This window comes from Harpegnathos saltator, unplaced genomic scaffold, assembly GCF_003227715.2.
Source record: "Harpegnathos saltator strain DR-91 unplaced genomic scaffold, Hsal_v8.6 scaffold121, whole genome shotgun sequence".
NCBI lineage: Eukaryota > Metazoa > Arthropoda > Insecta > Hymenoptera > Formicidae > Harpegnathos > Harpegnathos saltator.
Genome location: NW_020229897.1, coordinates 106,397 through 118,931, shown reverse-complemented (window position 1 = coordinate 118,931; position 12,535 = coordinate 106,397). Strand labels below are relative to the sequence as shown.

General features: G+C 48.3%; 1 protein-coding gene across 1 annotated transcript in view; it reads right to left on the bottom strand.

The window, feature by feature from the left end:
- Nucleotides 1-12,535, bottom strand: part of LOC105183982 (bromodomain adjacent to zinc finger domain protein 2B) — an 84,044-nt gene that overhangs the window by 18,913 nt on the left and 52,596 nt on the right. Inside the window, exons 4-14 of the mRNA XM_025305595.1 lie at nucleotides 10,228-10,413; nucleotides 9,416-9,581; nucleotides 9,189-9,206; nucleotides 8,195-8,438; nucleotides 7,328-7,439; nucleotides 7,070-7,249; nucleotides 5,675-6,057; nucleotides 4,988-5,302; nucleotides 4,047-4,321; nucleotides 3,190-3,271; nucleotides 1-102 (exon numbers count right to left, since the gene is read on the bottom strand). The exon at nucleotides 1-102 is cut by the window's left edge and continues 302 nt beyond it. Coding sequence (XP_025161380.1) covers nucleotides 1-102; nucleotides 3,190-3,271; nucleotides 4,047-4,321; nucleotides 4,988-5,302; nucleotides 5,675-6,057; nucleotides 7,070-7,249; nucleotides 7,328-7,439; nucleotides 8,195-8,438; nucleotides 9,189-9,206; nucleotides 9,416-9,581; nucleotides 10,228-10,413 — 2,063 coding nt within the window. The remainder of the gene's footprint in view (nucleotides 103-3,189; nucleotides 3,272-4,046; nucleotides 4,322-4,987; nucleotides 5,303-5,674; nucleotides 6,058-7,069; nucleotides 7,250-7,327; nucleotides 7,440-8,194; nucleotides 8,439-9,188; nucleotides 9,207-9,415; nucleotides 9,582-10,227; nucleotides 10,414-12,535) is intronic.

Below are 12,535 nucleotides of genomic sequence, written 5' to 3'. Positions count from 1 at the left end.
CAGACCCAGCTCGCGAGCCACGTCGCTCTTGCTCTTGCCGCGCTCGATCTCTTGGATGATCTTCATTTTCTGCTTGATCGTGAACGCGAGCCGCTTTCGACCCTGCGTTGGTTTGTTTGGTGGTGGGTTTCAGGGATGCCCAATATATAATCGATCGCGTTAATCGGCGGAGGATTGAAAATCCGGGCGATACGCGGAGGTCGCGCTCTCGAAAACTGCAGCGGATTAACGCTAAAGGGTGAGAGACGTGCGCGGCTCGAACGTCTCGACAAATTCGTCGCCGCGGAGGATTTCGGAGAATTCCCCCCCCCCCTCGAAATTGAGATATCGGACTCTGGGGGAAAATCCTCGCTGTGGAATGTTTAAAAAAAAGGGGAGGGGGAGAAGAACGATATGTGTCATATGTTCCACGACACTGGATATCCGCGATTGCGACTTTGCGAACTCCGCGTACCGCCCCTCTCAAGAGACTACAGGTAACTATGATCATCGACGAAGCCAATTTCAGATACGATAAGCACATAAAAGCTGCTTCCACTTGGAAAAGAAATAAAGAAAGGAAGGAAGACACGTCGCGTAAAAACGTACTCGTAAAAACAAACTGTACAAACCGAGATAATCTGTCGACTGAATTTCGCAATCATTTCTAAGGGAAGAAAAAAAGAAAAAAAAAAGTGTATAAATAGATGTATGTATGTATGTATAAAATAACGACACACGATCAAAGTAACGATAACTGTCTCGCTAAATTAAAAATCTCACTCCAATCTTTCGATTAGCTCGTCTAACGACACCCAATAAGAATGCACCGTTAACGCGTCACATCTGTTTCGTTCGTGTTCTCTCTACATTTTTGGGGGAGAAACATCGATTAGGATCGGTTATATACGATCTGGGCATCCCTTATTTCGCGCATCCACTACATGTGCGAGCCCGCGCTTGTAGCTACACAGTTACTACTACGCTTCTATTGTGTCGTCTGACGTTTTCCTCCTATTTCTTCATAAATTGCACGACTTGTGATGGTGGTGGTGGTGGTGGTGGGGGTGGTGAAGGTGGTGGTGGTGGTGGTGACGTGTGTAATGTTCGGACCAGTGATGTATACTGGGGGTGCGTGTGATGGTCGTGGAGTGCGTGTATGAATGCGGAGGAAGAGGGAGACAGAAAGACAGAAAGAGAGAAAGAGAGCGAGAGCGAGAGAGATAGAGAGATAGAGAGAGAGAGAGAGAGAGAGATGAACGAACGGGTGACAGTGATTGAGGGGGATATGGCGGTAATCTGGCTTGCGTGAAGGATTCTGACGGGGTAGTTTGGAGAACTATCACAATGGATGGGCTTTTGAAATTTCTAAAATCGCGCCTCTACACGCTTCCACAACAGCAACAACAACAATGATGACGATGACGATGACGACGGCGACGACGGGATTTTTATTTTCCACTACGCAGAACATTTTTCGAAAGAACGTCGATCGGTCCCCACCACCTCTGCCGAGAGTGAAATCCGCTCGAAATCGAGTACTTGTGTTCGCGAGTTTGCACGTATACGCGTATCGCGCGCGAATTTTGAAAAAAAAAAAGAAAGAAAAAGAAACAAATTTAGCCATCGAGCACTTGGACGCGGACCCGAGCTTTGATCACGTCGAAATGTACGGGAAGTTGTCTTTGGGTGAGGCGGTTTTCTTCGTTCGAGCCTTTCTTAATATCGTCCCATCACCTTGGCTTTTTCGACAAGTTTCGCATTGTCAAATTCGATATGTTTTTCGTCAGAGTTCGAATGAACGTTTTCACACGCGTTATTAAGCGGCATCCTCGGCGAGTGCACGTAGCTATCGACTGTACACACTTTGCCTCTTACGACTGTCGCGTAGAATTGGAGAAAGAAAGAGAGAAAGAGAGACTGACTGATCGATATCGTAATTTTGGTGAAAAAGAACGACACACTCGACTCGAATGGGATTCGTCCCATCCGCGTTGCATTTCATACATCGCGTCTTCTTACGTGTCACGTTGCGAGCTTCCCACTACGCGCCAAAAAATTCTCACCAAAGGTGCGATTACCTTTACCGTTGTGCTCGACGAAAATAGAAATAATGCGATCGAAATTTTATATATATATATATATATATATATCAACGATATGCTTGTTTACATCGCGCATAAAGTGTCAGCGGTATCGATTGAGAAACACACGGAATTGTTTCGAAACAAATCCCGGGATGTATGAAATATCGAGTACTGCGCGGAGGATTTTGAAATTCAAACCGATATCGACATCCATATTAATTCATTTACATTCCGTGCGTTGCTATAAAATAAAAAAAATTTCTAACCAGAAATATCACACGTGATTTAGCGTAAGCCAAGGAGAAACGGTCGCGGCCGGAACAGAAACGAGTTTCTCGCGCTTCCCCTTCTTCCCGTCGGACGATTTTTAACAGCGGGTACCGGAATCAGCGCGGTTATTGCTTCTGTTTCTTTTTTTTCTCCATGTCAAACTTTTTTTTCTTTCCGACGGCACGTTACACGCTGGCTCGATCTATCAGAAACGGTCTGAATCGTCGCGCGGCGCTCGGTTTTCAACAATTTGCTTTTTTTCTCTTGACCAAACGATTAAACGCTCGGAGAGCTAATAATAATCTGGCGAAATAAAAAAGGGATAAAACTCAAACGAAGGGTTCTTCGGGTGGGAGGACATGCTGGGTTCTCCTGTCACTATCGCTAGCGGTCGTCGGTTTGGCAATGGGTGTCTCGTGTATCCTGGGACATTTGAGGGGGTTGGCGGGTGACGGGTAAAAGGGGGGTTGTAAGAGGGTCGTTGAACGTATATATAGTATATATAAGAGTTTCTCTATACAAGAGAGAATAATCATTATATAAAAAAAGAGTCGTATATATAATATATGTATATATAGACAGATGTATATATATATACGGAAAAAATATATATATGTATATATATATATATAAATACGGCACACACAGAGAGCATGCGACACGCACGACAGGTGGACAAAATACAAAAAAACGTAGGTATCCCAAGTAGAATAAGAGAACAGTTTTTCGTGTGAATGAAACAACGAGATCGAGACAAACGTGAAAAGGAAACTCGACGACGTAAAAAGAGAAAGAGAGTGAGAGAGACAGACAGACAGAGAGAAAGAGAAAGAGAGACACGTCGGGGACTTACCTCGAGCAGCTGTTGATTCCTGATCTCCCGTTCCCGTCTCACGGCTTCCTGCCGCTCCGTCTTCTCCTGCTCCTTAATAAGCCTACAATAAGGGTATCATTAACTTCGCATTATCCTCGGCGATAAAAACACTCGAACAAATCGTTAATCAAGGGGTGGCCCCGCGAAACCTGGTTCATAAATTTTACGAACGTTCGAGAAAACGGACTCGAAAGAGTTAGAGAAGGAGGGGCAGAGGGAGGAGAGAAAGAAAGAGAAAGAGAGAGAGAGAGAGAGAGAGAGAGAGAGAGAGAGAGAGAACGGGCCCGAGTTCTGAATTAATACGGCAGAGGAGAAAAGATCTCGCGCGCGATGTCCGGCCCTCGTCATCGCCGTCGTCGTCGTTGTTGCCCGATAGCGTTTACGCTTGCGCGCACACAACGATCTTACCGGCGAAAAGATAAGCGCGCGCGCGTTAATTAAAACACCGATGTGTTGGCCGCAGTCGCCGGGACTCTGGGATTAAGTAATGAAATGCACACTACGCGCCGAGAAGCGCATAAATAATCGCGCACGTAGTACGCCGCCTCGTTCAGTTGGCGTTGGCGCTTCAATAAACTTCATGATTTATCCGGCTATCATCGATGAAACCGCTGACTGCTTGCACTTTTATGAAATAATCGACAACCTCGCACGATTTCCTCCTTCTTTCCTTTTTTTCTTTCTTCCTTCTCCCCCCCCTCTCTCTCTCTCTCTCTTTCTTCCCGTTTTTCGACACTGCAACGCTCGTTGTAGCGTCATTTGCCGCGCACTCATGTACATTCACGCCATCTCTCGTACGAAAATTTTCGTCCAAGCAACAGAAGCAAAACACTCACCTCGCTTGCTCCTTGTGCCGCTGCGCCTCCTCCTTGGCGAGTTTTTTCGCATAAGCCAGCTTGTCCCGCTCGTACTGGTTGTTCGTACGTACGTCCCTGAAGCCGCCGGCCGCCCGGAGCTCCTCCAGTCTCCTCGCCACCTCCTGAGCGCCGAGTCTGACGAATTCGGCCTCCGCTAAACCCATGGTCGGCTGCAAGAATTCGCCGACCAACGGTCGCGAGGAAAACGAGAAATTGGCGGTTGTCAGTTCGACGGGGTTTTGATGCTCCAGAAACTGGAAGCAGAAAGGGAATATTTTTCTATCTTTCGAACGGCGATCGTCGATCGAAACTTTCATCAAGATTCCGTTACGTGTCTTTCTTTTCCTGTTCTTTTTTTTGATTCTCTATCATTACGATGCTATACGATTGCAGAACAAACACGACGCGACATCGCGTCGTCGAGAGCGATAGTTTAAAACAGTTGGCCCGAATAAATCCATTCTTTTAGAAACCCGTTGAAACTTTAACTCTACGTTCTCAACTTTCTCAACGTTCTCAACAACGACCGAGCTACTCTACATTTTTAATACTAAGCAAGAAGAATATATAAAGACTTGCAGAAACACACTATAAAAGGAATTACAAGATTATCGAGCGTCAACAAGTTTCTCGAGAGACTGATATGCAAAATTCAATAAACAATTTCTCACAGCAAAAGTGCACGACAGTTAACCCGTGCGCTACTGCATTTCCCTTTTTGTGTCTCTTGGTCAGACGTCTTTTAAACGGCAGAATGGTCGAATAACCGTAAAGAAACTGCAGTATGATAGACCGACTACGATGTAACGAAACGTAGCTTGAACTTTCGAGAAGCGGCCGCGCGCGACGATTCGCGTCAATTTGATAACGCGCTTGCAGCCCGGTTTGTCGCGCATGCGATATGTTACACACGGACCAACCTTCACTAGATCGGGACTGCTCCTGAAAGTTTTCCCGCAGGGACTGTAATACGACACGTCGCCTTTTATCACTCCCGTCTTCCCCAGTCCCCTGATAACCGTTTCGCGCTTCCAACCGCGCTCCAGAGGCATCTGTAGATCTCGCTCGCTGGGCTTGAGCTTCCTCCGCTTTGCGCTGGATGTGCCCTCCACGTTGTCGTCGTCGGTGTCCGTGACGACGTCGGTGTTGCTGCCGCTCTCGCTGGTCACGTCCATGTTGCTCTCCTCGCCCGAGGCCTCCAATAATTTGTTCTTCATTTTCTCCTGCAAAGACCGCTATATAGGGAGAATGGTTTTAGTTGCGAAATCATAAGCGAACAAACTGAAAATCGAACGTGGCTCCTCCCAACGTGACTCGGCCGAGGCGCTCTCCTCCTCCTTCTCCTCCTCAAGTTATCCTCGTCAACAAATCGCAACAACGAAAGATGATAAGAAACAAATCAGACATATGCAAAATTAAAGCGACCAACAACTTAGAAAAGCCAGAACGAAGGAGGAAAACGATACTCGTTAAGGCACAATGTATAAATAACGTTGAAAGCAGCCGAGTGACAACTCGGAAAAGAAAGTTCCTTTGTCGTCTTTCGGGGGGGGGGGGGGAAGATCTCGAGCTCGCGAGAGCTGGCGAGGCCGTCCTTTTGCCTTTACCTGATTCTTATCGTCACCCTGGCCGGTGGCGGAGGCGTGCAACTGTGCCGCCAGTATATTCGACCGCAGCAACGACACTTGGTGAGACAATGGCACACTAGGATCCAAGGTCGGAGTAGGCTTGATCCCGAGGGCTCTGCTCTGAGCTAACAGCGAGGCGACGGTGTTCTTCTTGGGCTTTGACACGCCGCGGCCGAGATTCCGTGGCCTGCCGTCCTTGTGATGGGTCGTACTCGCGCTCTCGCTCTCCTCGCTGCCGCTGCTCGGCCGCTGCGGCGAGTCCGCCGCGGCGAACAGCTGCGCCAAGGAGGGACTAGGCGACGCTGGCACCGGCACCGAATTCTGCGGCACTCTTCTCGGTTTGGGTCCGGGCTTTCGTCTCGCTGCGTTGATCCGACGAAGATCGTTAACTCGACGGCAGACCGGAAGCGCGAAAATTCGCGGGGAAAATCGCGGCGGAGACCGAGGTCCATTACACGCTTCGTAGCATTCGAACTTCATATACAAGATGTTTGTTAACTTATGTAATTATAGCCAATGGATGCATAGAACTGATTAAGACAAACATAAAAGTCCCATATCACTTTGCGATATTTGCAATAATTATCGAATTATTAATTGCGAAGATCTGACGTGAGTGTGAGATGGCGCGACGAGATGGATAATTGGTGAAGCACTGCGCCGCAGCCATTAGGCCCAGTCGATCCAGCAAGCTTTTCGTCAAGTGAAAAATTGCATATTTTCTTTAAACCGCGGCTTTCCATGGAAGTGATTGTTTAACTAAGAATTCTCTCTCGTCACCTCAACGAATTATTATTATTTAATCGTGCACAAAGAAAGGACGCTTCGAGCGAGCGCCGGTGAAGTGTCTAATGGACCGCGCCTTGAGACAAACTTCATTTCGACTCGAGTAGACCGTCTCTCCCGGCTTGAAAACTTTCGCGCCAGCCAAATAACGCGGATTCCGCCGGGCGAATGAGAATCACGGAGACGGGGAAGATGCCCCGAGAGATTCAGCGGGCGAAAACCGGGGATTCACGATTACCGCGCATCCACGGAAATGGACGATTACTTCGGAGTCGACGGCTCGGCGTGCACGTCGCGGTGACCGCGATCGATCGCCGAGTCAATCGGCACGCGTATTCCGAAACGATCGATTTCGGGAAACGGCGAAGGAGGAGGGGGGAGGGAGGACGTGAACGGCGAGCGCGGTGCACGAGTCGGTGAGAACGCGCGCGACGCGCGCTCGGCCTCTTCTTCTCCTCTCTACTCATTCTATTTGCCGAGCAATTTCCCTCGCCGGGTAAAAACACACGGCGCTTTTACGCCACAATGGCTCTAAAACTACGTAACGACCGGAAACAAGTCGCCGCCGTGGCGGACAGTTATACTTACACGTTCGATCGGAGGCGAGTAACGATTGGCTTAAATTACTGAGCTGACTGAGCGGCTGACTACCAGAAATCGGCGAGCTACTGCTCGTCGTGGCGGGCTTTAGGGACAGATTTAGGGGCGCGTCCGAATCGTTGACGTTGTTGGCGTTGTTGCTGCTGCTGCTGCTGCTGCCGCTGCCGCCTCCTCCGCCACCGCCGCCGCCGCCGCCGCCACCGCCACCGCCACCGCCACCGCCGCCGCCGCCGCCACCGCCGCCACCGCTGCTGGTGTACGCCGTCGGCGCCGAGAGAACGGAGCCGTTGGTTGAATGAGCCGGCAGCTTGATCACCTCCACTCGATCCACCGTGTCTCGGTACTCGTTCGACTCGGCCTGGGGTGTAAAGATCGAATGCGAACGATTACGTGCGATGCACCGTCTAATGGCTCTTCTCTTTCTCTCTTTCTCGTGCCGCCTTTATCGGGCGAATATACAAACACGCGTTATCGCTGATTCTCACCATTCTCGTCGTTTGCTTCGACGAGCGACAACAAGGCGAGTCTAATTTCGCGACCGTGACCGGGCTCGTCGGGATTTTTGTTATTTTTAATATGTGCGAGAGAGAAAAAGAGAAAGCGAGCAGCGGATTTTAAATCGGATTTTAATTTGATTTCCTGTGTTTAGCGAATTTTTTTCGGATATAAGTCGCGAGATATTTTTAATACGCTGTCAACACGTCGACCGCCGCCGTGGCGATCGCACTTGGAGACTCCCAGTGAGACAACTCACCTAACATGATGATGATGTTGAGACAGTAATTAATTACATTACGCGATACTTTTTTTTATTGCAATCTAGTTGTTTCGGGAGTTTATATCATCGTATAATCACCAAGGTAATTACTGTATCAGGTATATACACAAAAATTTTAGTCTTTCTTCAGCCCTCTATGTAATTATCTCAAGTTGAAGTATTTTCCCGCCGGTTTGTGACTGAACTTTCTAAAATGCCATTTATTATGATAACATTAGCGTGTTATCGCAGTATGCAAACCTCGCGGCACGGTCAACGTGTCAACGACTGACTCAACGAGTCGGTTGCAATTTTCTCTCTCGAGCGAGAGAATTCAAGTCTCGGACAAAACATACCCCCGTGCGATTGTACTTCCTCGGCTCCATCATCAACGACGCGGACGTCGTGTTCGTCTGATGCCCGCTGAGGGCAGGGACAGGCGGCGGGTGTACGCTGACACTGGGGGTGTCCAGGGATATTGTCTTCTTCCTGCCGCGATTCGTCGTCCCAGGCACCTTCGGGCCGACTATACTCGACGTGTACTTGATGATCTCCGTGTCGGGAGGCAGACGCACTCCCCCCAATATACTGCTAGGATCACTAGAGAAGAATTCATCCCTGTGTGAGGTGTTTTCTTTCTTCCCGTCCGTTCTTCGCGCTTTCGTGTTTCTTTCTCTCGCCGCTTTATTATTACTCCACGATCGCGCGTGTATAAAACTCAAGCTGTAGCGCAACCCGATAATCTAATTTCAAGCGAGACAAGATCGCTTCGGAGAAATCCGTACGAATCTCGATCGGCGAAATAGTCTTAAAACGCACGAAGTTATACCGGAGTTGTACCAGAGGTTCCTCGTGAAAATTTCACCCTCCGGAGGAGGGACATTCACCCTGAGTTGTAGAGTGGCGTAATTTTGTGTACAACCCAATGTACACTATTAATATAAATGTATAATAAACGTACAACAAACAAATGAATGTCGAATTTAACGGTACACAACATTTAAAAGAACAACTTCAGGTTCCATCGCACGCCGATTTGTGCCGGTAGCCAGTGCAAGAACCGCTGCTTTCTCGACGAGTCTCGCAGGGGCCGCGCGCGCATTCGTATCCGACGGGAGAATTTGCTCTTCGGAGGATCCTCCGAGGAAAATTCCTCCGGCGAATACCAGACGCGTTCGGAAGTTGATCGGCGGTAAAAAGCGTCGCGCGCGATCTTCCTGACCATCCCGAGGAGCGTGAGTCTACTATCGCGAGAGAGATTCACCGGCTGAATCGCGCAAATTCTCTCCCGCGCGAGAGAGCGGACGCTACGCGGATCTACTTCATGAGTGGATCTGCTGGCATATTCACCTTCCTTCCTTGGCGGAACTGTTGCGACGGGGGTTGGGGGTGCAGCGTGAAAATACAATTTCGACAGGAGTTAAACGCGGCACGGTCCGCGAGAAATTCTCACTAAGCGTCGGTAACAATTAAGCATGCAAATGAGCGTGGGAGACGCGGGGAGGGAGCGAGAGACCCTCAACAGACCGATTGAAATTCTCTCTCCCTCTCTTTTTCTTTGTCCCTCTCTATCTCACCTGACGACGTTCGTCTGCGAATTCGACGCGCTGCTGACCGGGGTGTTGTGATGAGAGGACGTCACCGGCGCTTGAGTGGACACCGGCAGGCTGCTGCTCGTCATACTCGGCGTCGTCGAGCTGCTACTGCTGGCTGGTGGCGTCTTGTGGCTCTTGCTTGACTTAGCTGTTCGGTCGTGGAAACGGACGGTGCGATTACAAACTCGCGTTCTGCCGCTTCGACCCGATCCCGGTATTGCTGTCGGAAAAGTCCGCGTTCGTCTCTTTCTTTCTCTATCTCTCACTCATTCTCTCTCTCTCTCGGCCCGACGTTCGTCGACTCGATCGCGCGCAGGTGCTTCAATCGCTGATCTTACGCGTCTCGAGAGTCCTCCGCGTCGCGGGAAGATGTGTAGAAAAAAAAAAAAAAAAAAAAAATTGGAGGAGAAAAAAAGACGAGAGGAAAAACACGAGACTATGGACGAGCCTTGAGAATTTCACATTTTTATTCTACTCCTTTTTCCGCTCCGGCCGTGGATGACAACGACAACGACAACGACAACGACGACGACAAGTCGCGCGAGCGGGAGATAAAAATCGACGACGTATCCTTACGGGAAGACAGGCTGGCGAGAGAGTTTTCAGCGTTATAAAAGGGGATAATACGCCGTCTAAAAATACACCGTCGCGTCCGACTATACCGAGAGCGCGGGGTATCGACGCGCGGCTAATTCTGAAAGGACTCCGGCCGGCGATCGAGGATTAAACCGTAACGTACGAACGCGGACGTTTCTCGAGCATCGCGCGCCGACGTCGATCGTGTTGCTACTTACACTTACTGGACTTGTGGGACGAGAGGGACGGGGGATTAAGTAGAGAGGCGGGATAGGGCGGCAGGAGGCTCTCGGCACCGGGTGGAAATCCGGGGAGTCCTGCCGCTCCTTGTAGCCTCGCGATGTAGTCCTGCGCCGCCAGATGAGAGGCCATTGTCCACCATGCCGCGCTCGCCGGATTGATGCCTGCAACAATCGGCATCCGCCGTGCCGTTCGGCGCACGTGAATTCGCCGCTCGTCCTGCGTGCAGGAGGGAGGCGCAGCCAAATAAAGGGGGCAGAGGGGAATCCCCCGCGATCGATTCGATCTTTAACCCGGCGTCATTGAGGATATGAGTCATGATGACCCGAGACACCCATTTTTAAATCCGTTCAATATTTTGTCCAATAAGTGACTGTTATTATTCTAGAAAAGTTACCAGCCTCCCAACTCTTCCTGGTGTGTCATATAAAATAAGTTTTAACTGATCGGACACCTTGTTATTTACCTTGTCGGGATTCTTGTTCATTATACCTTATGTACTTTGCATCACCAGCTTTCCACAAGATCGATAAATAGCCACAAAACTAACGAGACACGCAATCTTTATCTTCAACATTACCTATCTCGTCCACGTTCATTTCTTTTTATTTACTCGAGGGAAGAGGTTAGCGTTCGGGACATTTGACGAAGCGATCTGAAGAGTGTTTTCTTTCGTTCGCAAGCATTCTTTTATTTGGAAATGGCACGCAAGAATTTTCAGCGTGTCACTTGTCGCTTCTGACGCCGCAATTTGATATAGCCGGGAGCTTTAATCTAAAATAAAACGTGAGAAGGATTCAATAAGGTAACTTAATAAGGACCTGACTATGAATCCTTAATAAGGTCCTGATATCCGCGCGTTGTGTTACACGACTGGGACACGACTTACTGGGACACGCGATAGTATTATCTTATCCGGACCTGATGACCAAATGAGGTTAAGCTGATCAGGAACATGAGATAAATTTCTAGTCGGGATCTACGCGATTGGTCACCATGTTGCCGAGGTGCTGACTTTGTCAGCGACTGTGGCACGCGCCGTCGCGATTTGAATCACAGTGCAAGGAGAAGATTAATATATTCTTCATATTACTCTTGATATTTGCCGTTGATCGAATGTCAGTCCAATTGCGTGTGACAAAAATCAAACGTATCTATTTATTTATTTATTTATTCCCTGCTGCGGGAAATCCTGCAGGGGCGTAAGGAAGAATACAAGAGCAAATAATTATATCACACGAACGAAACGAACGCGAGTCAACACGAGATACATGAATCACTTCACTTTACACTAGGAAAAAAAGTGTAGTATCTCTAACAAAACTGTTTAGTTGAGGCATTTTTTAATAGCGACCAAATATCTTGTTTTATATAACAAAATATTTAGTTGTCTCAACTAAGTATATTTTTCTGCTCTGTTCTCTGGACCAAATGATTTTGTTCTTAGGCCTCATGTACAAAAATTAAGCATTTTAGTTATTTTATTCATAAAAATTACATAATAACGAAATATTATTTTGCATAAACTAAAATAATGCCCAATGGATACTACTTTGTCTTTCTGTGCACTAAAATTTAGATTTTATATATTAAGAAAAAATTATAGTATTTTTAACAAAATTCATACAGTTGAAGCTTTTTGATTGCTGTAACAAAAGTATTACGTTATACGAACAAACCGTAATCAAACAAGATATTTGTTTAGAGGAACTGAACAGTTTTGTTGGGCATATTTTAACCAAATTATTTTGTTGTTACAACAAAATTTTAGTTCACGCAACAATACATTTTTCCTAGTGTATGCTCAGATGAAATCTTTCCCTCTACTATCGCGAATCACGGCACGTCGCTTCGAGCGGCTTTTCAATCACGCCTGAACGAGAAATTTTCAGACGTGTGTCTTCAGTGACTTTGCTCGCGCGCTTTCAGACAATCGATGGAAATCAGTGTGGCAGTCAACGTGTCAACAAGTCGTGCCGTACTGTCGAGGATCTAACGGCGCACGTGTCCGTTACGTACATGCCCCCCCCCCTCTTTCTCTTTACGCCCGCGCAGATGTCGACGAGCTAAATAACGATCCCAAATTATCGCGAGATCGGCCTCGCGAAGACAGACAGACAGACAGAGAGAGAGAGAGAGACAGAGAGAGAGAGAGAGACAGAGAGAGAGAGAGAGAGAGAGGGAGGGAGGGGAAGGGGAGAGCCGCGCTTCCGAGAGGATGCGCCGCTCCTCGACGTCGTCGACGGCAACGGCGACGTCTACAGTCACGATAATCAATGAGACCGG